Source organism: Hemibagrus wyckioides, linkage group LG08, assembly GCF_019097595.1.
Source record: "Hemibagrus wyckioides isolate EC202008001 linkage group LG08, SWU_Hwy_1.0, whole genome shotgun sequence".
In the NCBI taxonomy this organism is placed as follows: Eukaryota; Metazoa; Chordata; class Actinopteri; order Siluriformes; family Bagridae; genus Hemibagrus; species Hemibagrus wyckioides.
The window spans coordinates 21,797,058-21,824,072 of NC_080717.1; the positions used below are offsets into that span (position 1 = coordinate 21,797,058).

The 27,015-nt window shown below is 40.0% G+C and overlaps 1 protein-coding gene across 3 annotated transcripts; it reads right to left on the reverse strand.

Moving 5' to 3' along the window:
• Positions 1-1,986: 1,986 nt before the first annotated feature.
• Positions 1,987-26,269, reverse strand: adam19b (ADAM metallopeptidase domain 19b). 3 transcript variants are annotated; one of them, XM_058396625.1, is made up of 23 exons: positions 25,987-26,268; positions 25,755-25,852; positions 25,352-25,422; positions 14,904-14,982; positions 13,771-13,847; positions 10,573-10,777; positions 10,311-10,376; positions 9,666-9,737; positions 9,259-9,425; positions 9,015-9,099; positions 8,754-8,893; positions 7,784-7,961; positions 7,609-7,698; positions 7,336-7,531; positions 6,276-6,384; positions 5,987-6,200; positions 5,734-5,811; positions 5,255-5,363; positions 4,299-4,428; positions 4,129-4,216; positions 3,816-4,052; positions 3,640-3,728; positions 1,987-3,533 (listed from the first exon to the last, which is right to left on the reverse strand). In XM_058396625.1, the coding sequence occupies exons 1-23, from the start codon at positions 26,135-26,137 to the stop codon at positions 3,503-3,505; spliced, it is 2,760 nt and encodes a 919-aa protein (XP_058252608.1). In that variant the 5' UTR covers positions 26,138-26,268; the 3' UTR covers positions 1,987-3,502. The 3 variants fall into 3 exon arrangements, with proteins under 3 accessions (XP_058252608.1, XP_058252607.1, XP_058252609.1); XM_058396624.1 differs by having other exon boundaries at positions 9,015-9,425; positions 25,987-26,269; XM_058396626.1 differs by lacking the exons at positions 9,015-9,099; positions 9,259-9,425; positions 9,666-9,737 and having other exon boundaries at positions 25,987-26,267.
• Positions 26,270-27,015: the final 746 nt, after the last annotated feature.

A 27,015-nucleotide genomic window follows, 5' to 3' on the forward strand; every position in this document is an offset into this window, starting at 1 on the left:
TTTTTACAAACATTTGTGAAAGAATGGGTCGCTCTCAGGAACTGAATTCCAGCGTGGAACTGTGATAGGATGCCACCTGTGCAACAAATCCAGTCGTGAAATTTCCTCGCTCCTAAATATTCCACAGTCAACTGTCAGCTGTATTATAAGAACGTGGAAGTGTTTGGGAACGACAGCAACTCAGCCACGAAGTGGTAGGCCACGTAAACTGATGGAGCGGGGTCAGCGGATGCTGAGGCGCATAGTGTGAAGAGGTGCGAAGAAGTGTAAAGTTTGGTGGAGGGGGGATTATGGTGTGGGGTTGTTTTTCAGGAGCTGGGCTTGACCCCTTAGTTCCAGTGAAAGGAACTCTGAATGCTTCAGCATACCAAGACATTTTGGACAATTCCATGCTCCCAACTTTGTGGGAACAGTTTGGAGCTGGCCCCTTCCTCTTCCAACATGACTGTGCACCAGTGACCAAAGCAAGGTCCATAAAGACATGGATGACAGAGTCTGGTGTGGATGAACTTGACTGGCCTGCACAGAGTCCTGACCTCAACCCGATAGGACACCTTTGGGATGAATTAGAGCGGAGACTGAGAGCCAGGCCTTCTCGTCCAACATCAGTGTGTGACCTCACAAATGCACTTCTGGAAGAATGGTCAGAAATTCCCATAAACACACTCCTAAACCTTGTGGACAGCCTTCCCAGAAGAGTTGAAGCTGTTATAGCTGCAAAGGGTGGACCGACGTCATATTGAACCCTATGGATTAGGAATGGGATGTCACTTAATTTCATATGCGAGTCAAGGCAGGTGAGCGAATACTTTTGGCAATATAGTGTATATATATATATATATATATATATATATATATATATATATATATATATATTTAAATAATAATAATAATATATTATTATTATTATTATTATTAATATCATCATCAGGCATAACATTATGAACACCTGCCTAATATTGTGTTGGTCCCCCTTTGCTACCAAAACAGCCATGACCCGTCGAGGCATGGACTCCACTAGATCTCTGAAGGTATGCTGTGGAATCTGGCAACAAGATGTTAGCAGCAGATCCTTTAAATCATCTAAATTAACTTCTTCAGCAATTTGAGCAACAGTAGCTCGTCTGTTGGATCGGATCACACGGGCCAGCCTTCACTCCCCACGTGCATCAGTGAGCCTTTCATTAAATAATTGCTGCAATGATGAATATGTTTCATTTGCCAGCGTGTTTTGTAACCTGAACTGACGCAGTGAAATAAAAGAACTAAGGAGATTGTTAAAACTGCTAAAATTGGGTTAGGAACGGATTACTAAATCCTGGAAGGATACTGGTGAACCACCATTTTCGATATTGATATTTGAACAAAATTTCTTATGCTTCATCAAACTTGACGTCTCCACATCAGCCATTTTGTGTTTCATTCACCTTTGATTTTGTCCAAATCGCATTTAACCATTTCCTCCTAGAGTTATAGCACAAATGAGCTTTTGAACCATTGTCTTTAGGACTTTTGAAAGGATAGTTGCCAGGATGAACAATATGGCCACAGTGTACACACAAATTTGCCCTTAAGGTGCCATAAAGGAAAGTGGCCATATCACCGTAATGTCAGTGCACGTGCTTACCATGAGGCCTGGGTGACATCCATGTGCCCATAGCCCTGAGTGTGGCCCTGAGTTGCTTGGCCTTTTATTGCTGATATATATATATATATATATATATATATATATATATATATATATATATATATATATATATATATATATATATATATATATATTATTATTATTATTTCTTTCTTTCTTTATTTATTATTATTATTATTATTTCTTTCTTTCTTTATTTATTATTATTATTATTATTATTATTATTATTACATCCATTATTTACAGACACAGATAAAGACAAAATATTATGTGATAATCATACAACTAGTATTGGCAAAGTCCAAACAGTGCCAAAAATCATAAGGACAAAAACATTTTTTAATCAAGTTTTATTTGATCTGCTTTTGCAACTCAAAATCAATCTGTGATCTACGGCATTGGCTCACTCCAGTGCCAGGATTAATTTACAGCAACACTTTAATTTCCTTTTCCCTTAATAACAGAAAGCGCATGTCTCGCAAGGTGCAAGTAAACCAAAGAACCCAGGACAACAGGCTGTGTATTTAGTCCATAGCACTACATTAGTGTAGGCAGCGTTCGAAATGGTCCTTCCAGTTAATTCTGTAGTTTGTTTGTCATTATCGTGAGGTTCACAGTGCGGTTTCTCATTTTACATGATCCCTCTTTTACAGCATCAGTATACCTGGCCATTAACACAATCATCAGTGTCAACCACATTCCTCTAATGTATGATTTTCATACCCTTAAGGGTGTAAAAGGTACAAAAAAATCAATGCAGAAATAAAAAAAAAAACACACAAAGCAAAATCTATTTAAGGTTACTCTTCAACCCATTCAGCTGTTTATGCTAAGACATATGCTAATTAAACCTTATGTACACTATGTTAGATTCTGAGCGTTTACAAATGTTAGTATTACTGTGACGAACAGACTGAAGACACATGCCTTAAAATCTAGAAGAAATGTTCTGGTGACTGACTGAGATGAACTCTATAACACGGTATATTTGTGAAAAAGCTGTACGGACTGTGGTGGCATTATCTCTAAGACACCTTCAAAGGCTTATCCTAGCAAACAAACATTTTAAAAGCTAAGAGTCTTAAATTTACTGTACAGTATGTCTTTACTATACATTCCCTGACGCCCTTATTGTAAACATCATAAGGTGCATTTCGTCACGTTCTCCAAAGTGGAGCAAGTGAAGAGAATAAAAAGCAGGCTCGTCTCACTAGATTGTTACAGAACGGCCACAACCGATTTGCTGCGTTGTTTACATATATAATTTCCAGCATTTTGCAATTATTCTCCTGATAGATTTCGCAGTAAAATAAAAAGAGAGACAGAAAATGCAGTAGGGAAAAAAACACAGGCTACTGCGAAACTACTGTACAATTAATCAGTATCTCCTGCATATTATTGCTAAACATTTCCTTTTTTCATACACAAAGTGCAAAACTCGCGTACGATATTCCAGTTAATGCGTGTTGCTCGCACAACGTGTCATTGTTTTCAATACTGCGTGCGATCCACTATAAGAAAGACATATTCTGAATGCTCATACTGAAAGGCAACATCTAGAAACTTGCCCCATGTCGGTGTAGCCTGTGTAATAAATAGGTAGATAATAAACTGTACAGATATGGCACATGAACATTGGAAGAGCACCAAAACAAAGTTCAACGCAACAAGTATATTACACTAGGATTTTTTTCAAGTGTAGTAGGCAAACATGGTGTTGGACGTAGGCAGTCTTCACAGCCACTGGTAAAGATGTAAACATGCCTGAAGGTTGCACATTGTTCCAGTACGCCATTTTAAGAATCCTCTGCATAGAAGAGTAATGCCCATGCTCTCCACAAGTCTGATAAAGCCTCAACTTTTTCCACTGGCTTCAGTCTGAGTCCTGAAGAACAAAACAGTTCATAAACACCCATCTCTCTCTATATATAGATGAACAAAACATGAATTTAGACAGTTTTGTTCTTTATTAGTTTTCTGCAGTAGATTACCTCAGATGTCCAGCAGAGGGCGTCAGATTGGTCCTCCCTTTCTGCAACAAGGCTGGTGATACTTGAGGACCATTTCCAAATAACTCCTCCTTAATAAAAAACAACACACCCAAGAGTGGTTTACAAATATATTCTCAAGTTTAAAAAAAAACCCCACCTTGATCAGTGAAACACACCTTTTTGATCTGAGTGGGTTTGGTAACAGGACGAGGCGGAGGAGGTCTGCTTGGAGGGTTCGGTCTAGATTTTGGTGCCACAGATGGAGATGAGTGAGAGCTGGAGCTGGTCTCTGAGACTGGAGGACTCTTCGGCTGTAGTGCGTATGCAGGGACCGGTGGAGGTTTGACCACTGGCCGGATGGCGGAATGTCTCGATCTTGGTGTACCAGTAGGATTTGGTTGCTGGTTAGCTTCCTGTGGAAACAATCACAACAATATGGCATTATACAGTATTGAAACCACCAGTGCAGCTTATTGATAGACATATTACCAGTTTGTCCGTGTTCGTTTTCTTTAGCTGGAATGTTGGGTTGGCGTGACCACTAGCAGGAGTTTTGGAGTCGGGTGTAGTTGGGACACTGAAATGCAAAACAAACTGAATGCATTAAAAACTCAGATGATATGTGGATGAAAACGAGCAAGAGTGAAATTCAGCATTACATCTCGTGAGGTGGGTGAGCCACGTCTTTCAAAGAATGAAGCTTCCACTTGTAGCACCAGTAGAGGAACAGAATTCCCAATCCAATGCAGAGACCCACAGGGAGGAGCACCAGGAGAGCATGTAGGCTGCCTGCAAGATCAAATGAAGCCACTTAAAGCGACAACACCCATATCGTCAAAACCACAACAAAGAACACTGTATGAAGGAAACAAGAATTAAAGACACAGCAGGATTAACTTGTTTTCATGTAATAAAACATGCTAGAAAGCAGCAAATACATGCTGGAAGACAACCAAGCTATTGTCTATTAAAATCTTTGCTCAAATATGGCTGTTTTTCACTTAATATTTTTCACTTACATGATTTATCTTTGTTTCATTCACAAAAACGTGCCTTTTAACATGGATGTAGACTAGTTATATCCATCATACCTTGCGGTCAATAATATAATAATGTTTAATATGTTCAGTATTATAGGTCCCAATAAGGTATTCAGAAATAAAATGATCATTAATTGGTTCATTTATTCATGATAGTTGAAAATTTCTATTCATTAAATATTTGTCAGAAAAAATAAAAACCAACCCTTTTTCTTTCCATCACTTCTGTGACAGTAGCTAATGCATTGAAGTGGATGTCTGCCATTAACATCTGAACCTCTGATGATTAAGTATAAGTGGCACCGTTTTGTCCTGAGTGTTTTGCGATTAAAGTGCTTGTGCATTCAAAAGCTAAGGAGCGCAAGATATACAGATCAATTTTATCAACTCAAGCGCAAACATTTAGCAAAGCCCAGACAGAAACGTATAATTCCAAGATCTCAAAAGTTGACATGTTGATAGCATATCATCGTAGAGGGGGAGAAATACAAGCAGAATATATGAGTAAATTTCATGCTAATGACCTAAAGTACTTGAGTGTATGTATGATATGTATATTTAGGTGTTTGACTCACTTTTTATGATCACAGGGCCACTGTCCACGCTGCCGCCATTTCCCGCTTTATCACAGTTAGGAGGTGCCCAGCCTGGGTCGCAGTGGCAGTTTTTATTGTTGTTACACATCTATAACAGAAAACATGCAGGGTTAATCAACAGTCCTGTCATCTGTGTTTCTTATCTGGCATGCTGTTTCTCATCATCTCGTTCTTATCTTGTTGAACATTGTCGAACCTCTACTGAAGCGAAAAAGTAGGACATTATACCCTTGATAAGAATGTGAACCCATGATCTACTGCAGCACTAAGCACATAGCAACCTTCCCTGAAGGGGATCTGTTCCTTTTCACTTGTATTGCATGTAATCTGTTGCATGACTAAACGACAAGTTATGAGCTAACAGGGTGATGAGAAGACAGGAAGTTGCTCTGTGAACCCAAGACACCCTGAAAGATTTGGCGGATCAACAGTGAAATTGTACCAAAGTGAGCACCTACCCCATGGCCGTGACACCTGGCGTTGCACGTATCCGCTTGCAGTAAGGATGCGTTACGACACTCACCACCAAAACAAATCTGCAAGAGCGAGAGAGAGAGAGAGAGAGTGAGAGAGAGAGAGAAAGAGAGAGAGAGAGAGAGTGAGAGAGAGAGAGAGAGAGAGAGAGAGAGAGAGAGAAGATAAAAGGCATTAACATATATGGTCAATGGCAATGGTCCAAATAATACTCGACTACATGCACTCAGTACTCACTGCATTGTCCCCACACTTGGTTCCGGTCATAACCAGCCCAGGGTCAAGTGTGTCTCCCAGACTCTCCTCTCCCTTGCCAGGTCGGTAGACATGTGTTCCTCGACACAGGATCTGATGCTGGCCATTGCGGATAGTGGTGTCGATAGAGACTGCGTTTGTTTCAATGGGCTTGGTGGCAGAACTCTGACATTGTATCTTGCCACATTTAGCATCCCTTAAATGGAAATCTATGTAAATACATGTCTCTCCATTGAATCTTCAAATCTTTCTTTCTGCAAATGATGCTCACCTCTCAGTGCACTTCCTGTATTTACCCATGAGGTCTTTGCCACAGTTTCCGTAGGGATCTCCAGCTCTGTTTACCTCAGTGAAGCACAGATCCGGAGCAGGTCGAGCATCTGTGAAGACACAGAGAATGGTGTGCTTTCCCATGTGTGATACAGATGTTAAAACCTTTAGCCATTAATAAATCAATTAGGACGAATGCTCACTGGCACTATTAGCAGTTGCAAAAATAAAAAATTAATTTAGGTCCTATTTATAGACAATGAAGGCAAAGCAATGAACCTAAGCATTTTATAATTATTCATATAATTATTATTATTATTTCTATAACAGTTGTCTGATTGTTGAATCTGAGATCATTCTTGATCTCTGCATGATCTCGTCTTTCTTCTCATGCTCCTAAACTCAGCTCTAATACAAAAGGAATAAAGGCATGACATGCTGCTGGTTTTCTTTATACAAAGTATGAACTGTTTATACATTACAGACTCACTAAGGGACCCACAGATGGCATTGTCATCTTTTCAAAACAAGGCACATTTTTGGTGTCAGACCTCCTGTCTATTTGAATATGTATTTATGTTTATTGGGTTTAAGATATAGACATTCTTCTTATGGTCACTGTATGTAATATATTCACAAATTTGGATTTTTTAAAAACTGTATACTGAAGCACAAGAAGCCTCACATACACATTACTGCACAGTGAAATTCTTTCATCGCATGTCCCATCTTTGAAAGTTAGTGTCAGAGCGCAGAGTCGGCCATGATATAGCACCCCTGGAGCACAGAGGGTTAAGGGCCTTGCTCAAGGGCCCAACAGTGGCATGTATTATATCTTGTTGTTTGTGTGTACCATAACTTTAATCATAACATGTTGCCCAGTGATTATCTTGTACTGCCTCTGTATTGTTGTCACATTTCTATAATATAGTGCAAGAAAATAATTTTGAATGCTATTGCAATTGAATATACCTAGAATGATTCAACTTGACCCTACTCAGTTCGACTCAGATCATAAAGCTAATATGCTTGACAGATTTGTTTAAGCTGACCAGTTTTACCTTTCCCCCAGAGAGACTGGCACTGCTGCTTCAGGGTCAAGCACATGCCTGTGTAACAGTAAGCTTGACCATGAGCACAGGGGCTGCCATCCACCAGGTAGAAATTAGCAGGGCAGGACTCTGATTTACCATCGCAGTACTCGGGCAGGTCACAGGAACCCGACGGAGCACGGCAAAGCACTCCTGGATTCTTCAGCTAAGAGGAAATAAAGCTGATGAGAAAGATTTTTTGCAGGATGCATCGCTAAAGAAAGTTGTGAACGACTAAAATACCTTGCAGTTCTCACAGCAAACTCCTTCGGCACATGCAGCACCCGCTTTCAGCGTGCAGTTATTGGCGTTACAGCACGGACTTGAACATTCCTATAACACAAGATAAAAAAAAATAGAAAAGAGAGACAGAAAAACCTCAGAGACAGAGGTGAAAGAGTGCGGGTAATGCTCTCACCTCCACCTCTCCGCAGTCACACTCCTCCCCCTCCTCGCGGTAGCCGTTGCCACAGCGCTGGCCTCCGTACATGACCCGAGTGTTTGGAAGATTGAACAGACATTTCCCACCACCTGAGTTCAGATAGCGCTTCAGATCTGCCTGGTTACACGGGTTAAACACACGGGGGAATGGGTGTCTGTAGAAAGAAAGAAAACACCAACCAGACGAAAGTTAAGCTTTTAAGGTGTTAACCACATGGTGCAGAAAACAAGATACTGTAAATTTTTTCATTTTGCGGTAATTTAACGAGCTCTTCTTATTCCATTTAGATGCAAAATATGACCTGGAAAGTACAAACAACCAGCGGCTTCAGATAACAGCAATATATTTGACGATTCTATTAGTTCATTCAACTTAATAGATTCTATTAAATATTCAGTGTTCATGAAATATGGCACGGTGGTGCAGATACAGGGCGCCTGGTCCAACCCTGAGCTTGGATTACTGCCTATGTAGAGTTTCACACATGCTCCTAGTGTCTCTGTGGGTGTCTCTGGGTCCTCAAATTTCCTCCCACCTTCCAAAAAGCATGGTGCGAGGTGGATTGGTGACTCTAGATTGCCCCTAGATGGGAATATCAGGGTGTATTAATGAATCATAGTCTGTATTCCTTGGCTACTCCAGGCTGTGGCTCCACTGAGGTCAGGACTGGGATTTACTCACTGCAGTTAATGAAGATGAATGTAATGCCATGATAGTAGTTTATGTTATAAATAGTGCACATTGACAAAACTAGGTTAAGGTGAAGACAAAAAGAAACTGTCTTTTTACAAAGTAAAATTTCAAACGTTTTGTTTTTGTTAAAGCTATACATTAAATTCCGTTACATAAAACACCCGCAAAAAATCTCCAGATGTTCGTCTTATACTAATTAGCTAACTGAATATAATGAGACGCTGGGTGTTTACAGATATTTGTGGAGTCTCACCCAGTAGCTGCAGCCATGATGCATCCTCCATCCTCAGGCAGGGCCTGGCAGCAGCCATCACTGTCATGGTTCATCCCAAAATTATGCCCCATTTCATGAGCCATGGTAGCGGCGACTCCAACTGCAATTTCAGAGTGGTCCTAGAAAGACAGAGAGAGAGAGACAGAGAGAGAGAGAGACACAGAGAGAGATGAGAGATGAGCCATGTCCATATGGGAAAAAGATACAGATTGTTGAATAATACTGCAGGTTTTTTTTTACCGAGTTAACTCCTCCTGACTGGTGCTCTGAGCACATGGCTTTAAGAGGAGCCAGTCCTATCGTAGTCCCCTGGAATGGCACACCCCTAAAACAGCCAGCAAAAGACTTGCTCAGATCCGCCATACACAATGCAAACGCTTTCGATTTCACTAAATACACTACTCTCCATCCACATTTACTATAGGGCTGGTCTGTGATACACGGTTTAGTTTTAACAACTAATGCTATTGGTTGATGGACTGACGTGATGAGCTGTGCGTTGTCATTGGGCAGCTGTCGCAAATGCTTTCTTCTCCAGGTCAGAAAGGCCTCCAGGGTGCTGTAAGGGTTTTCCGTTACGTTGATCTTATCCTTGTCATTCCAAATCTCCAACAGGATCAGGGCTACGCGGATGTTCAGCGCTTTGTAATACTGATAGGGTCAAGAGTTGCAGTGGGTTAAAACTGGACAACATAGGGGCTAAGATAGAAGAATTTGACTTTATTTCAGCATTGCTTTTAAAGAGGCAGATCATTTCTTTCTATGTCTAGAGTTGAGCAAAAATTCCTGGCAACGAAATATAAAAAATGTAAAGCTTGAAATGAGAAAAAGCATTTCAAACAGGCTGAATAATATTTTTCTTATATAAACAACCTATTTTTCTGTTACTACCTTGTCCACATAGTTAGCAGCTTCAAGTAGCTTCATCTTTGTCCTCTCCAGGTCACTACCATGTTTCACAAACTGCAGCAGAGACAGAACAGTGGTCATGATGTCGTTCTGACCCCTGCACTCTCCTAACCACATGCACACACATTATACACAGGCATCATTAGGTCACACTGCATTAGTGCAGAGGCAGATCGATGCTGACAGGAAGTAGAGATATTATCTCTGGCGCCAGCCGAGAGCTTCACAGCTTTATCAAACAAAAGCAACTGCAATCCTACTACAATAGATTAATCAAGGGATGCAACCGTTCTTTATTTATTTGTACACATGCAATTCCAATACCATTGTGACTAGAGTGCATGAAATATTGAGTTACAGTCCAGATTAATTTATGGTATTTGTGCCTGGTTTTTCAAGTGGTTAAGGCTCTGGGTTATTGATTAAAAGATTGGGGTTCAAGCCTCAGCACTGCCAAGCCGCCACTGTTGGGGCTTTAAGCACGGCCCCAAGCCCCCCCTGCTCCAGGTGCATCATGGCTGACCCTGTGCTATGACCCCAACCCTTCAAGGATGGGATATGTGAGGAAAGAATTTCACTATGCAGTAATGTATAAAAGTCTCCTTTGGTTGTGGGTTGTGCTTTTACCTCAGCGTGATCAGCCACCATCATCAGCTCCACATACTTCATACTGCGGCTGATGTCTCTCTTTTCCTACATACAAAACCACACATGCTGAGGTGATACTAACATAATGACTCATTGTCTCCAAATATAACTGACTTGAAGACATGTAAAATATCACTTCCTATGCCATCTTCTTAATTACTGGCATCACTGATTTAATGTGTGCACCAGTGACAAAGATAAATATCAGGTTTCCTGGATGACTGATTTGATATATATTCACCCTGGTGGCATGACTGGCCTGTGCAATCCCGCCAATCAGCTCGTCCAGCTTGTCTGTGTGGTTTTCTCCTCCGTGGTGTTGGCTGCAGGTGCTCATGGGTATTTTCAGGCTCTCAGCACGGAACACTGCATGGCCCTGAGAGACGCTGTGATTGGCCAGAGGCTCGATCACGTAGGCTGCGCTGTGGTTCAACGCTATCATGCCCCTGGAGATGGAACGAGACAGAAAGTGACTAACAGAAGCCTCAGATGCTCTTACTACAGCACACACGGGCACTTTTTATTCACATCCGTTGTCACACATCCATCCCCGACATCACAAACACATAACACTACATGTACTGGCTATTCAAAAATTGCTCATAGATATGAATGTGTATGTCTATGCACCGGTGTATTGTACTGCCTTGTACCCAGGATAGGCCCTGGATCCACTCTCGTTCTTACTAGCAATAAAGAGATTACTAAAGATGAATGATTAGACACAATAAAAGCTCCTCATTTGAGCCAGGTCTGTGCTGACGCTTAGCTCTAGAGTCATAAAATCTCCATAAGATAATGAGCTCTTCAAGCAATCAATTAATTGAATCATTTTTGTTTTATATAGACCAAGATGATTAGAAACAGCAGGAGGATGAAATTCATTTAATGACCAACTAAAGTTTACAGAACATACAGCTGCCAGGGTCACATTAAAAAAAGAAAAGGAAAAAAAGATGGCATTGTTTCCAGTATCTAGGAGTGTGCGGCTTTAACATTTCCCAACCTACACACATGCAGGAACAGATGTGCATACACACACAAACACACAGACAGCCCAGGACAAGGAATAATACAGATTGAGAAAAAAAAAACCTTGCAGATGTGCAATCCTTGGACAGTGCACACACACACACACACACACACACACACAAAATCATAAACAAAACAGGCTAAGTGTAAACTATCTAGCAAGAAAAAATGACATTCACACATTCACATTAAGGAATCAATGTGAAAGTTACAAATAATTAAAAAAAGCATGCAGAATTACACATGTACAAACATATCTAACACATGTTAAGTTGAGGTATAGTGTGCAGCTGCAAAAGGCATTCTGGAGGGGGAGGGATGTGTGTGTGTGTGTGTGTGTGTGTGCATGCATAAGAATCAGTAACTAGAGATTCTGAGAGTAATGTCAAGGGCAGTGCCATCTGCCCCGTTCCAGAAGTTGCCTATTAATTTGTAAATGTATTCAACCCGCTCTGTCCGAAGTGGTACTGAGACTCTGGTGTCACTCAATGCAAGCCTGTTCATCCCCTCTGTATAACGCAGGCAGGAAGCCGACTCTCCACATCACACACAGCACGAAACAACACTCCATACATGCCGTGTCATCCCACTCAGAGCCCAGAGATCCAGCTATGCTTGCCTTCGCTGAACTCAGTGAACTAAGAACTGGGGTGACCCAGAAACACTGCATAGCACTGATACTGAAGCCCGGGAAGATTTACTGCAACATATTCACATTGTCTTTGGCTCATCCAGAACAAGTAACAAGACCGTTCAGTCATGCACTGGAATTATATTTCACTGACACTCTGTGTTTTCTCAGTCTAATCTCTGTCTACTTACGCGTTAAAACCACAAACAGTGATAGTACGTAAAGAAAAATGTATTTTCCACATACACAGGAAGCCTGTTACTCAAAGCTCAGTTTTAAGTAACATTTATTAAAAGCACATAAACAGGATTCTTTCACCAAGCTCCTAAATCAGCCTTATGTGTGTAGGTGTAAACTACAGTAAGTATAGCTACGGACAAAAAGCAAGCCAAAGATTGACACTTTCATGGGGTCAGTTCAGTATAACATTTGGGGGAAAAAATTATTCATTTTGCTTAAATAGGAACAAATTCAAACGTATAATTATTCTAATTTACACTTTAAAGCTCAGCCCAGGGCAGAAAAACAAATATTTCTAACAAACAAACAAACAAATCAATGGTATTACAAATGACCCTATTCAGATTGATTTGGCAACCCTACATTTACACTCATGACAGAAAATCATTCATCAGTCCTGATTACAGCAATAGTGGCAAGGGGAGATTTTCTCAATTCTAAGCAAATTTGGTCTGACACAGTAGAGACGAATACAAACGATTGACTCAAACGAAACCTCGGCTCAAACCTGGAGCGTGTGGTTCGACGTTTCTTCACTTCCACTTTACTTCCTTTCAATTCGTCTACACCAATGGCGTATATACCCTATAACATTGTTCTGACTCAACCTCTCATAGTAGCAAGGAAGGACACTAAAGAAATCTGCTAGATTTTGACCGTAGACAAGGATAAGAATATTACATAATAACAAACAACACAAGTGACTTGTAGCTCATTAGTGTGAACAGACAAATGTGTTGCTTCAGTCACTTCATTCGTCCTTAAATTGTTCCTTTCCAAAGATACTATTAGTTAAGCTGCAGCTCTAGAAATTTTTCCCTCTGATTTTCAGACAACACAACAATTCCACTTCCTCTTCGGTTTCCAGTAATGAACCCTTTAAGTTTCCCTTTACATGGCATATGGTAACATGGTAAAGCCATCTTCTTTTCCTGCTTCTTCTTCTTCCTTATCGGTGTATCATGATAGAGGAACCAAAAGATTTTTCAGACATTCAGACATGTACACAATTAGTTCTGATGCTGCAGTTTTTAGTCGAAAACACAGAAAAACTTTTATCTGTAACACATTAATTGTGGATACATATGTATATAAATATGGCTTGTTGGTTTATTAATTCATTCTTTGCTGCTTGTGACCCAGAGCCCATCAATTTCCTGTAATTATTATTATTATTATTACTTTTATTTTTACATTTATTTATTTATTTATTCATTCATTCATTTATTTATTTATTTATTTTTACAAAACTAGCATGGCGATTACTGCGTCTTTATGTTCAACCCAACTGTGCTATCTAGAGAGAGGTCAGATCTGAGAAAATGCATCAGAATTCATCACGATGGTTGCGTCAGTATATATGTGCTTGCTTCTCACTCCATTCTTAAAATGAGGAATGATAAATGTTCTTGTGAAAACCCCACTGCATTGTTTAGTTATTTACATTCAGGCTTATTACTCAGTACTTACTGTGAATTATTCAGCAGCTGCAGAAAAAACTAATATAAGAAATGCATGCAGTTCCATTGCTCTTACCTGAGTCCAGAACAGGTGCTGAGAACAACACTGGAGTGCTCTGCTCCTCTCACTGTGCCATGATAATAACAGTGATCCTGGAACCAAAGACACACAGCAGTGCCAGAGGGTCAGTTCAGCCCCTTGAACACCAGATGATGGGTTCAGACAAACACTGCTCACTTTCGTGGCTATAAATCTTTCCTATAAGCTGCTCTATAATTCTGAGTAACTATTGAATTCTACCTTGTAGGTTGAATGAGTGACTAACAAGCTGAGACTTTAAGGGGTTAAAATGTTGGGTGATGCAAAATATACTACGTGATTTATAGTTAGTTAGATCTGTGGGCGGCTTCCACTCCTGTTCTTAAAATAATGAATGATTTGTGTGTGTGTGTGTTAATTCATCATTAGAAAAGTCCCAATTTTAACGCAACAATGCTTCTTCCATTTTTGGCTTTCCAGTAAGGCTCTAGTGTTTATATCTAGGTGTGGGAATGTGGCTAACATGGTAATGATGTCTTCTTCTTTTTAAAACGCTCAGCAGTGTGTCATAATTTGTTGCATGCCATGTCATTGATAGTAGCTCTGATAGTTGCACCAGGAGATAAAGGTTATTCATCCAAAATGATTCATCTATTCTGCATGATCAGTGACTTTAAAGAAAAGATCCACAAGGAACAACTTAATCATGAAATGTTACAGTTAACATGTGATATGTTTTAGTATTAGGGATGTGGTTAAGGTGGTTGGACCAATGATAGGAAGGTTGTGAGCTTGAATCTCAGGTCCACCGAGCTACAACTGCTAGACCCCTGAGCAAAGCCCTTAATGTAAGGCGCTCTGGAAAAGGACGTCTGCCAAGTTTAAATGTATATTTTGTAAATAAATTTTGAACTGTTTTGTTTAAGTTTAATTCTTTCAGACACATTTTCAATCAAAGTAAACTTATCAGCTTCCTACATTACCCACAATGCCATTCGACTACCTGCTGATAGTGGTGCGATTTGGTGCCATTCAAATATACATAAAAATCAGAAGACACATTGGATTGCTCATGAATATAAAATTGAACAACGGTAAAAATGGCAAGTGAGAAAAGAAGCTCCCACTCTTTTGTGCTGACTTTTGTGCTGTGAGTAGAATGGACTCACCCTACTGGATGGCTTGGAGAAATAACGTGAACCATTTGGACCGTACCATATCTCTTGATAGTTGGTGGCCAAGAGCTCTCTGGAACAAACAAAGACAAAAAAACATTTTTTGTCATTAATCATTTGATTAATATTACAGTTTAAAATTAATTACAAAAGACCTAATCATATTGATAATATGACCACAGTCTACTTTCTGTATAATATATATATATATATATATATAAATTTCATTTTACCATTACTACATTTTTACTTTACTATTTTTTTTTTTTTACAAACTGTGGTCAATTGCATCAAAACCATTGCTCATCTTTCTTAGCGCATCACATCTACAAATGACTTTGTATTTTCATTTCCCGCATCTATTTTCTAAGAACTGTGATGAATCATAACATCACATCTAACCAGAATTTCAGGAACTTCAAAACGCAGAAAACTTTTTGCTGCATATATTCGGTCAAGAAGAATACAGACGATGACAAATTAAAGGAAAAATCGCAGGAAGGCCACGAGGCCTTTAGACCGGCTGAAATGTGTCTTAGCGTAGATTCTCTGGAACTGTACTGAAGAGATCTCCAAAAAGTTTTGCAATGACTGTGAAGGCCATAGCAAATGATTTACATCATCAAACCACTCAGTGGTTTCTTGTGCCCTGTGGGGTGGAGTCATAACGGAAGAGACCACTCCCATCAGGAAAGAAATGTTTCATCATGGGATAAATATTAAATATTAAATAAAATAAATATTATATAAAAATTTAATATTTCTCAGTATTAGTTTTCAAGTATTATGCTGGGATATGGATGAGGATCCAGATTTCCACAGCTGGTCAAACAGACAGGAATTCTCGCTGTGCTGGGGTGTCAGGAATAACTAGTGACCTTCGTCCTGACCAAAATAACTGCATAGGATTTCACTTGCTGGGGTGCGGCTGGAGGAATGCACAGCATGAACCTGTTCCAACAGAGAACATGCATGGACTACAATCATAAGCTGCATCTAAAAGGAGATCACAAGAGTAGAAACATAGAGTTATCTTTTCTGTGTATAAATATCCGTTTAATTTGCCATGCACTTTGACGTTAAGGCGGTTTTTCACACTTGCAGAGTGTGGTTTGCATGAAAAATTAGTAATGTGAAAGCTGACATGTGGCCCGGAAAGTGAACCACAGTACTGAAACTACCTGTAGGAGGTGGTGTAAATTCGGTTGCACTGGAACTGTGCTGTAATTCCCGTAAACATGAATGCAACTCGTACTTGTTCAGGAAGTAAAGTAACCTGTATGTGTGTATTATTATTATGTGTGTATTGTGTGTATTAGCTGATGATGACTTTTCACCAGATATGTGTGCCATGAGTGGCAGGGGAATGATGTGAGACAGAGAAGAGGTGAGATACCGTACTGTGCATAATACCACTAAACTTAAAATAAACATATAAAAATAAATGGTGTGTCATGTGTTCTTCATGTCCATTTCTGATGATGTAAGATTAGCGAAAATGCACCAGGGTTCAAGTAAGTCTGAAAACCAGACCCAACACTGCAGGGAAACCATCAATGAAACCAAACTTTCCCACCCCACATTAAGTGTAGACCTATACTCGACGTGCGGATGTTTAAATCTCCACCATTCACTGTGTCACTCCTCCTCCACCTCCCACAGACAAACACTGGATCTGTCAGTGGCTGGTGACTGCTCAGTGTTAAACCTGTCAGGAGGACGACTATCTCTCACTGTTTATACTGGAAACTCCAACAATGCTGGAGACATTCCAGCTCCCCTGGGCTGCGACCTCATGACCACCTCACAGGAACCACCCACAATGTGGCACCGCCTGCACAGCCTCATGGCATAATATTGACTTAAGTCGTTTCTCTCTGAACTAAAAAGCATCAAACATGGCCTGCCATCCTTTTTGGCATAAGATCAGTCACTATTATTCAAAAGCAACTCTAAAACTGACTCTTATGAAAGCAAAAATGTGAGATGCCACACATCTCACATTTTTTGGCCTACATTTTTACACTTGAAGGTTTTCACTTCCTTCTCAAGAAAACTTTACAACCACAACACTGACAATACAGTGAAAGAAAGGAACTGCAAACTGCACTGAAGTCTCAACGCAAGTTGAGATGCAAGGATGGCAAACATTGAGCAAGCAAAGTGAGTAGAAAAGTCATGAAGCTAATGAAACTAACACTAACACTAGTTTGCTAACACTAGCACTAACACTAATTAAAGGTTACGCACACTACGTTAGCACACTCTATACTAATTAACTACAAATCTAGCTTCTTCTAGCTAATGTGAGGTAACGTTACCTTAACCTAAAACTTGTAAATGAATTTCTATCCTTTATTTGGCTTGGACTCTTTGGCTGACTAGTTAACGTTGATACTGATAATGTGAAAAAACTTTTCATTGCAAGCAAAGGGGACAAAAATGCAATAAATAAGTCTTACAGGAAGTCATTTTACACAGTCTCTCTGTGTGCATGTATTTTGGTGAAATTGGTCTACTGGCTAATAATGAAGTACTTCTGAGGTTATTTTGTCTGAAATGGCACATTTGGGACACAATCTTGAGCCTGTTTTCACCTTTACTTACTCTTTATAACACCGCCCTCCATATCTGATGAACAGCCTGCAATTATAATCTCCTATATCTTTAAACAGGAAAGAAGCTTCTAACCTTTCAGAAATTAAATTCTGCTGGTTTTCCGAAGCACCTCTGTGGCTATAGATTACATTTGCACCTCAGCACCCAGCCACAACAACAAATAGCTTTACAGTGCACTAACATTAGCAGCCTCATGATTAATAGCAGGGCCTGACAGGGCATCAACTTCAAGGATAGCCAGGGATTATGACACATAGTGCAAACAAATGAATGTAGTAACTGGGAACCAGTATGTTTAGAATCCCAGCTGTTACTCCAGGCTCAGAGATTTCAGACAATATGGAAATCATTTGGAGTACACAGCTTTGCTTTTCTGTTGATAAACAGTATAATAATAATAATAATAATAATAATAATAATAATAATAATAACAATAATAACCAAAGAGCCAGAGTTCAGCCTAATAGTTGTTGTCAGAAAGCATGAAATCTATTAGTCTTGGGACTGATGGCAGACGCTCTGGACTCCCTAGCAGCTTTTATTAGCCAAGGACCGTGCAAGAGGGCGTCTGACTGACATGTAAAGCAACCAATCACAGTTTCTTTTGTTCTGGGGTGTGAAAATGTAAAGTTAATGTCCCTACAATGGACGTGCAACCATAGATCGTTCATTGAAGAATGCCGTGCAAATTAATGAGTCTGTATCGTCAACTTCACATCGATTGGAAAATCCACTGTTTAGCTGATCCCCATAGGCGCTCTTTGTCATAGCTGTGAACACAATGTCTTTTTTCTTCTATAAGGAAAGCAGAGCATCATGACAGCTTTGTTTACTGACAAAAACATGCGACGGACGCGTCTCCTGGACATCCCGTAGAATCCAACCAATCAGATGACGACTCCTGAATTGTTTCACATTTTTTGTGCCAAATGCATCAGACAATGGTTTGTGGGTGTGACGTCTGTGGCTAAGATAAGAAATCCATTACATTTGCAAAAGAGCAGAATGCCCCTTAGAAAGAAATTAGAAATTAGCAGCATTTAACCATGAGACAATTTCTTTGTGTAGTATAATTTTACATCGTATATTGTGCAAGAGTGCAGGAACTACACATGGTGCTGTCAGCCAATCAGTGATGTCCTGTAATGTCCTATAATGTCCTGTGATGTCCTATAATGTCCTGTGATGTCCTATTTCACTTTGGCATTTGCAAAATCAGGTCACTGGCTCAAAGTATTCTTAAGAAAGTAACACCCAATACAACAAAGACTGCAGTTTTTTTGGACAATGCCTCAGTGAATAAACATCACTGAAATAAATAGGTTCCAATGTGAAAAGCTCTAGTAATGTCTTCAGGATTTCAGCATGGATCAGTCCGCACACAGGAAGAAACTTAGTGCAACTCCTCCAGTTACTGAGGTCACATGAGGCCATTATGGCTATGTGGCTAGTTCAGAGCCATGCATGGGCTTAGTCTCTTTCTCAAGGACAGGAACATGTTTTGAGGTCAACAGAGAGTGCACTTGAACGGCTCTAAACTGAACCCTTCCAGAGGCAACATTAGAATAATGGCCCTCTATTGAAGTCGTCATTACATAGTGAGCTTAAAAATGAAGAAGAAACAAGGACGCTTCTTAGCTGTTAGAATAATGACCCTTGGTTGGTGCTATATTGGGGTTAAACAGTGTATTGTGCAGGACTATTAACTGACGCAGCAGTCTTTTCTGATGAAGTCATCACTGCATGGCTAGCAAACTGGACCTGTTGCTCAAAGCGTATTAACACATTCTGTGACCCTGTGCTCGTTTTTGAACCTTGATATTTGCCCCCACTTCGGCTTTGATTGCTAGGACCTTGTAGCTTTGTTCCCCTAGCATCCTTTGTGTTTGATGCGACGTGACACCGTGCAATCAGTGGACTGAACAGGAGACTAACTATAGCACCAGCACACTTTAAACAAGCAGCTGTGAAGCATTTCCTCAATATCACATTACAGAACACCCGGGAAATATATCTCTCCAGCAAGGATGGCTAACTTTAACAAAACGTTATTATAAATTAGCTGGTCCAATTTAGTTCATCTGAAATATGTAGCTTTATTTTCTCCCCCTGATGAAACATCCAGGGATCATTTGCCTGTCAGATGTTAAGCCATGTACACAAAAAAAACCCCTAAATCTGACCACAACAGAAAAATTATGAGACTGAGGTCTGGCTTTATGTGTCTGTTTTGTATAACTCTGAAGGAGGAGAGGTTAACTTATAATAATTAGCATGTAACCTCTTCATACCAGAAGATGTGTCGATTGCTCACTACCCCGATGCGCAAATCATTCCCATTTTATCTTTTACATCTGTGTTATCTACATGGTCTTACATCTCACCCATAGCAATCCATAACCAATTTTTCTATTGTCCCCAAAAACTGGGATGTATCACATCACAGGCACAGAGCGAGTGAGTCTCAGCGGCTTGCATACTGTATCACAGCAGTGCTACTACTGAGCTGGCCTTTTTAAGTGGTACCCTGGCAGAGATTCCATGCAACCACTAACCTCTCCCTACAGAGGAACACCATAAAACACATGTCTCAAAAATAGACCACTGTATTATGGGAGGCTGTGTAAGCTTAAAATGTATTTACAGTTGCTGATGGCAGCAGATTAAGAAGCTTGGCAAGCTCCAAACTCTGCCATGTACCAATTTAGCAACAGGATAACGTAGTATCTGAAGCAAAACTATCTATTAAAGTCCTAGTGGGATTACATTTCTCTGAGTATGTTAATGTAGGGTCAGTACAAACAGAGAAGTGCTGAGCCTAGATCAGCCCTTTCACGTTAAGACTCCTAATATTTATAAAGCCATGCGGCCCAAATGACAACTTTCTCTTTGAGTAATCATAATTACTGTAAAGCCTAGTCATTATCAGGAAGCCTTTTTTTCTCCATGACTCTGTTTAAAGGTTAAAGAGGCAGTTTGTATAAGCAACGTCTATGCGAGAGTTCAAATCTGTGTACATTTGTATGTGTTTCTGATATCTAACATTCATTTTTGGAACATAAATAGACTGATTAAAAAATCGAGCAACCTTAAGGAGGTCAATACACTGACTTTTTTCCTTTTCTTTTCTTTATTCAATTTCATTCTTCATTTTCCCTTCTCTACCAAGAGAGGATGTGCCAATGGAGTAGCAATATATATATATATATATATATGTTATATATTTTTTCTTGACATTTATTTCAGAGCTTAAGTATGGAGATTATTTATGACAATTCAATTTTACTTCAACTTTTGATTGATGCATGAAGATAGCTATAGCTAGTCCTCCCACATGTCTTATATACAGTAACCTGCAATATATGAAAAGATCATTTTTATGCAGAATATGTGTATTTTTATTCTTGTGTTTTTTTTCCACAAATCTTTCTTACTGGTATATTTAGTTTATTGTGCACTTCTAAAGTTTTGTAAAAGTCTTAGTCCTCTTTGTTGCTCTTGGGCTGTAGCTGTTGTGACACTTAATTTCCTCTTTGGGGGTTCATAAAGTACGCTCCTCTCTATTCTTCTCACCTGAAGACTTGTTTGCCTTGTTCATGTAAATAACAGGAAGCCACATTTTAACTATGATGACCTTAAAAAGTATTACATCATGGGCTCTCAAGTTACAAACAGTACAAATTCATGGCCAGAACTTAAAGATTAGTGTCAAAAAGACATGTCTGGCCTCAAAATAACAACATACAGCCTCAATATATTGAACTGTGGCCAAGCTTAAAAAAACCTCACAAGCTCTCTTCTTTCCTTTTCCATTATCGCTTTTGCTCTTTTTGTTCCATCTCTTCTCTTCCGTCATCATTAGCGCGGGACATAATGGGATTGGTGCATTAATATGTCACCCCACCAAACTGCAAAATGAACTGAGCTGATTTTGCATCCTGGCAGGTCTGAGCAGTGGGAGCAGAGCCAAATGAAGCCGAAGATTTAGTGCTGTGTGTGTTTGAGACATAAACGTCTGGCAAAAGGCTGAAACAAAGAGCTCAGTTTATCATTTTAGAGGGGTGTCAGTGGGCAACGTTCTCTCAGTGCCCAATGACATCACCCCAAACAGTTGAAGAATGAGAGAGGGAGGGGAGTTTTATGTGAAAAAAAATTAAAAAAGGAACGATGAATCAAAACATGGAGGTTGAGTGAGAAGGGAAGACGAAGGAGGAGGCAGAGGAAGAGGAGGGGTGAGAATGAGAAAGAGATAAAGACACTGCTAAAGCCGAGGCTTTGAAAATGTCAAAGGCTGAGGAGTTCAGAGAGAAGCTGAGGTCAGACAACACGAGTTGAGGGCATTGCCTAAGACAGAGACACTGCAGATGATTAAATGTGTGTGGGGTCACCACAAAAAGTAATGTAAACCAATCTCTAAGCCTAAAAGGGAGACAAGATGAAAAAAATAATAATGTATGTGTCTCCACCACTGGGTTTACCAGAGCCAGCATACTTCGTTATCATTTCCTAAACATTCAAACATTTACAATAGCAAGGAACTCAAAACCCCTTGTGAGGCCACCATGCAGAGTGATGGAGGAACAGACTGAGCTGAGGTAAAGACACAGGTCAGAACATGATGGACTGCCTACATGTGGGTGTGGAAGACAACAAACACAGAGCAGAAGGATTAATAGCCTTGTAGAGACCCTGCTCATGTGTCTCCAGTCTGAAGCAATGAAGGAATTATTTACAATGGCTAGTTTTAAAAAGACATGACCAGAAATAACCTCACAGCAAGCCAAGTCTGTTCCTGAATGGATGTCTAGATCCAAAACTGTTTAATTCAGGGATGTCCAGTTTTATTCACAATGGGTGCAGGTTTTCATTCAGCAGAAGCCTCACCTGATTCTACTGAAAAACAACTGATTCAACAGGGAGAATCAGATCTGCCTCCTCTGAAATACTAATTAGTGTGTAGTGTTTCAAAACATGCTGCTATTTAAAATTAGCCACCAATATAAGCATGATGAGATCATCCAATTAGATATTCAAAAAGACTTCAACTCCAGACCTGTGAAAGCTGAGATACGCACTGACTGAGACACACATTTTACAATTTTCTTCATGATTCTGACACTGGACACAAACGTTTTTGTCCGTTTTCTTGTACTTTTATGTTCATATCGCTCAGTAAATCTATGACTTTATACTTTTACCTGTGGACCCTCTGCCTGACATGCTGCTCGAGTTTATCAATGGGAGTAGTGTGTACTACTTTGTTCCATTATGCTTCGAAATCTCATATATCATATCTATGAGTTTTCCCTTCTGAAGACCTGCATGTCCTTCTGTCCTGCTCCAACCCCTTCCTCTCCATCAAAGATCTGAGTCAGCACTTGGCAATCGACCAAATGGGCTCCCGTGAGCTACAGCCCGTCTGAGCTGACTGGCCAGGCATTCATTAGGCTAAAAGCCTGGAGACGCTGACGGCACACACACACACACACCCTGACTGAGACAGATCTGGCTTGGATGATATCCACTAACTACAGAAGCCTGCATATTTACTGCTGCTTCTTTTCTGTTCTGGATGAATGCACCCTGTTGCAGACAAGGAGAACTGGAGCTTTGGGTAAAAAATGCAAACGTATAAATTGTGAGAAAACACTTGTGCAACCATGACAAACTGTTTCAAAAGCTCTTTACTTAAAGCTGAGCAGTGTGCAAGAAATCGACAAATTACACAACCTCTGAAACTTCCTGATAAGACGATAGAGTAGTGCACTATTCGCTTTATTCTACACATGATATTAACCATTTATATCAAGTACCAAGGACGTGCCATTGACATTGGACGGATGCTGTCTGGTCTGCTGCGATACCTTCCTGGGCATTAAGCTAGAAATTAAATTATCATAGATAACCCCCTTTTAGAGAGAGATAGAGGGGACATGAGAGAGGAACGGAAGAGGTGGGAGGGCAGGGGAGATGGAAAGCAGAGAAAGATAAATGCAGAAAAAAAAAATCAAAGAGAGAGTGAGAGTGGGAATGGTCAGGGTTAAGGGGAAAGGTGTGATTAGTACTATAGCCCAAAAACAAACAGTGTCCAGCTGCCGTATGCTGGATATTAGGGGAATCAATGGTTTAAAAGTACCGTCTCTTTTCACATGGCCTTGTGTCTTAATGTAAATTGAACACATCAGTAGCAGAGAGAAGTTAATGATTTAATGGATCAATGGAACGTTATCGTGAAGCTCTTTTTTTATCAGTTCACAGGAGTCCGTTTGATGACTAGTGAACGATGACAACAGAAAGTACAAAGCGTTCCCAAATGCCATTACTAGAAACCACATTTATGTCATTTCCCTTCAGCAACACTGCTGTGATGTAGCTCAGGTTATCTTTCAGCAAATGTGAATCCTTCTGCATGAGAGAAATGAGAGTCATTTCTCCCAAAAAAGCCAGACTCAGGAAAACATACTCAATGCTACAGTAAGCCACAAGGCTTAGTGTAGTTTTTGTACTGTACAACTGTGAAGCTTACACACATGTCGCTGTGGACTGCAATAAAACAAGATAAATTTCTCACAAAGGATCTTGCTCCAGATGTTGTATTACATCATTCCTTCTCATCGCCGTTCCAGGTTCACAAAATGTGCTAATGCTATACTTGACATCAAATTTTTAATGCTCAACCATTAATGATTGGTTTATGTGTATAAATAAAACGTTTTTTTTTTTTTTTTATAGTGATGCTTAGAGCCACTTGTTATCAATTTGACTAGCACCATGGGCTCTGAACTGATGAGATCCAAATGAGGAGAATAAACATATAGTTTTTTGACTATTTCACTTCAAACATTCTGTTTTCGTTGTGTCCTTTTTTGTTGAAAAAGCTATGCCAAACCAGAGAAGTTAAATAAAATGAAAACACCCCCATTTCTGACCTAAACTCTATAGCCCTGTAAGTCTGGTTTGCCGTTAACTGTATTATTTAGGTAAATACATCTGATTAGATAAGCAGCAACACTGGATCTGGAGATCTACACTAGCCATGATGGTTCACGTTTCAGAAGACTTCAGAAGAGTCTCTTACACTTTTCTACAATTTGTTTCCCTAAGTACTCAGTTGAATTTGCAGCTGATGAGCAATGGTTTACTGGGCTTTTATTGGCTTAAATGGTTAGAAGAATATGCATTGCTTCAGGGTGGGTGTTTATTCCCTGGATTGACCCAGCAGTTGGTGTTTCCCCCGAGGGATCTACAGTCAGACGCTATGGAGTCGCTATCTGAATGAAGCTTCACTCCGTCAACTAATGAGTGCTTCATGATGGGTCTAATCAGATAAAGCTTAGAGCCGTAGGGCGTTTGAGCATCACCAGAGGCAACAGATACAACACTTAGGAATGGATCACTCACACCATCCAGAACAATGGAAGCATTTAGCTTTTAAAAGGTTTTGCTAGAATATAAGAAGTCTATTCTTCTTCTACCGGATCCTGCTGATCATTAAAGAGCCTCAGAGAGACTTTAACTTAATGGCCAAACTCTCAACGGAGGTACATGAGACCATGTGAGACCATATGTCTGACTTCCTGTGTCCCTGAGCAGGAGGATCAGGTGTCGGTCTCCTATGGTTCTTTGTGAAAGCGCACACATCTAAACACTCCGACAACACATGGACAACTGCTCAGGTCTAATCTGACCCTAAGACACGTATTTATGGACCGTGATAGTGCTACTATTCCCATAATGATGTAGAAAAGTAAAGCTGGCTCAAACAGAATGAAGTGAAAAGTGATTCGAATCTTTGTAAGCAAACACAGAGAGCAGTCACTCACTCATTTCTTTGCAGTTGGAGAACCAGCTCCATTCCCTCTGCAGTAATCTTGATGTCTACCTCTGATGGATGCTGATGATGGAAGAAAGTACTGATTTTATTCGCAGTGACAGTTGAAAAAAGAAAAAACATTCATACAGACAGTATTTGTTTAATATCACTTTTAACTTCACTTTTATGGTTATGGGAAAATTGATCGCACAACCTGGAAAATGTGTGATCATGTTCAGGTTCTTCTTGCAGTCATATTAAATGAAATGTAATCAATGCCTTCATTTGGTTCATCCTTATAAATGATTTATCTTAATATTTTTTCAATTTTTTTTTAAAATTTATTTTAAAATCAAGATTATTTTCATTACAATTAAAACCACATGTGGAAAGATATTTGTTTGTTTGTTCACCTTTGTGTCTGTATGAGCTGCTCTTTTGCTTCTGTGGTTCAGCCACTGAGGGTAAGTTACCTCATAGCGGTCCAAACTGCTCAGCACGCCCGCGTGCGCTGATGGACCAAAACACACACACACACACACACACACACACACAACAAAAACAGCGATGCATCTCTAGAAGTGGAGACTTCATGTAAAACCCTGGATTGTACCATTACCAAAACAGAGTCTATTTCATCCTTACCTGTGTTTTGGTAGAAGACAGTGCATTGCAAAAGGAGAATAAAATAAATAGTGTAAGAGCGCGCGCTGTGTGGTGGTGATGTCACACAGCGCTCCTCACGCACGCTTCTCGCCATCCTGTCCCGTGCTACCGGAGATCCACAGCGACGCATGCACACACACACACACACACACACACACACTTATCTGCTTCTCACCCGCGCCATGCTTTATATTCTTCATATAAAATCCGCCAAAAGCAGCGAGCGCATCTCCTTCTGCCTTTTAGAGCGGCGCAAGCCAACCCCGCCCCCGCCCCCCTCTCACACACACACACACACTAAACGGCGCGTGTGCAATGTCATTCACAAAGCTACGCGCATGCTCAGTAGAGCTAATACAATAATAATAATAATAATAATAATAATAATAATAATAATAAATACATAGTAGCACAGTGACTATAGTTTTGGGTGCTGGGTTAAACCCTCAGCTTGGGTTACTGTTAGGTTTCCTACAACCAATCAACACACACACACACACACACACACACCACTGTAAAGGTAGGCTATATAAGTTCTCTTAGGTCTGAATGAGTCTGTGAATGTGTAGTGCCCTGCAATGGACTGGTTTTCCATCCAGAGTGAATTCACTCAGCCCTGCATAGGCTCCAGATCCACAGTGAACATAACCAGGATAAAGCAGATACAGAAAAAGAATGAAAGAATGGCTTGCCTGTATACTCAGTGGCCACTTAAATACACAGAAACTGTATTTTGTCTTTGTCAGTGAGATCGTCCCCTTATCTTTTGCATCTTTAATATGTCTTTCTACTGATAAAAAGATTTAAGGTAAATAATTGGACTGTAAAAAAAACAGAGTTTTATTTTAAGACATAAATTAAGCCTGAATTAAGACTAAAATAAGCCTGTGCCTGGAGTCATGGTGGCTTAGTAGTTTAGCCTGGTCACGTCACACCTCCAGGGTTTTTGATTCCCTCCTTTTCCCTGTGTGTGCCTCAAGGGTTTCCTGCAGGTAGTTCAGTTTACTC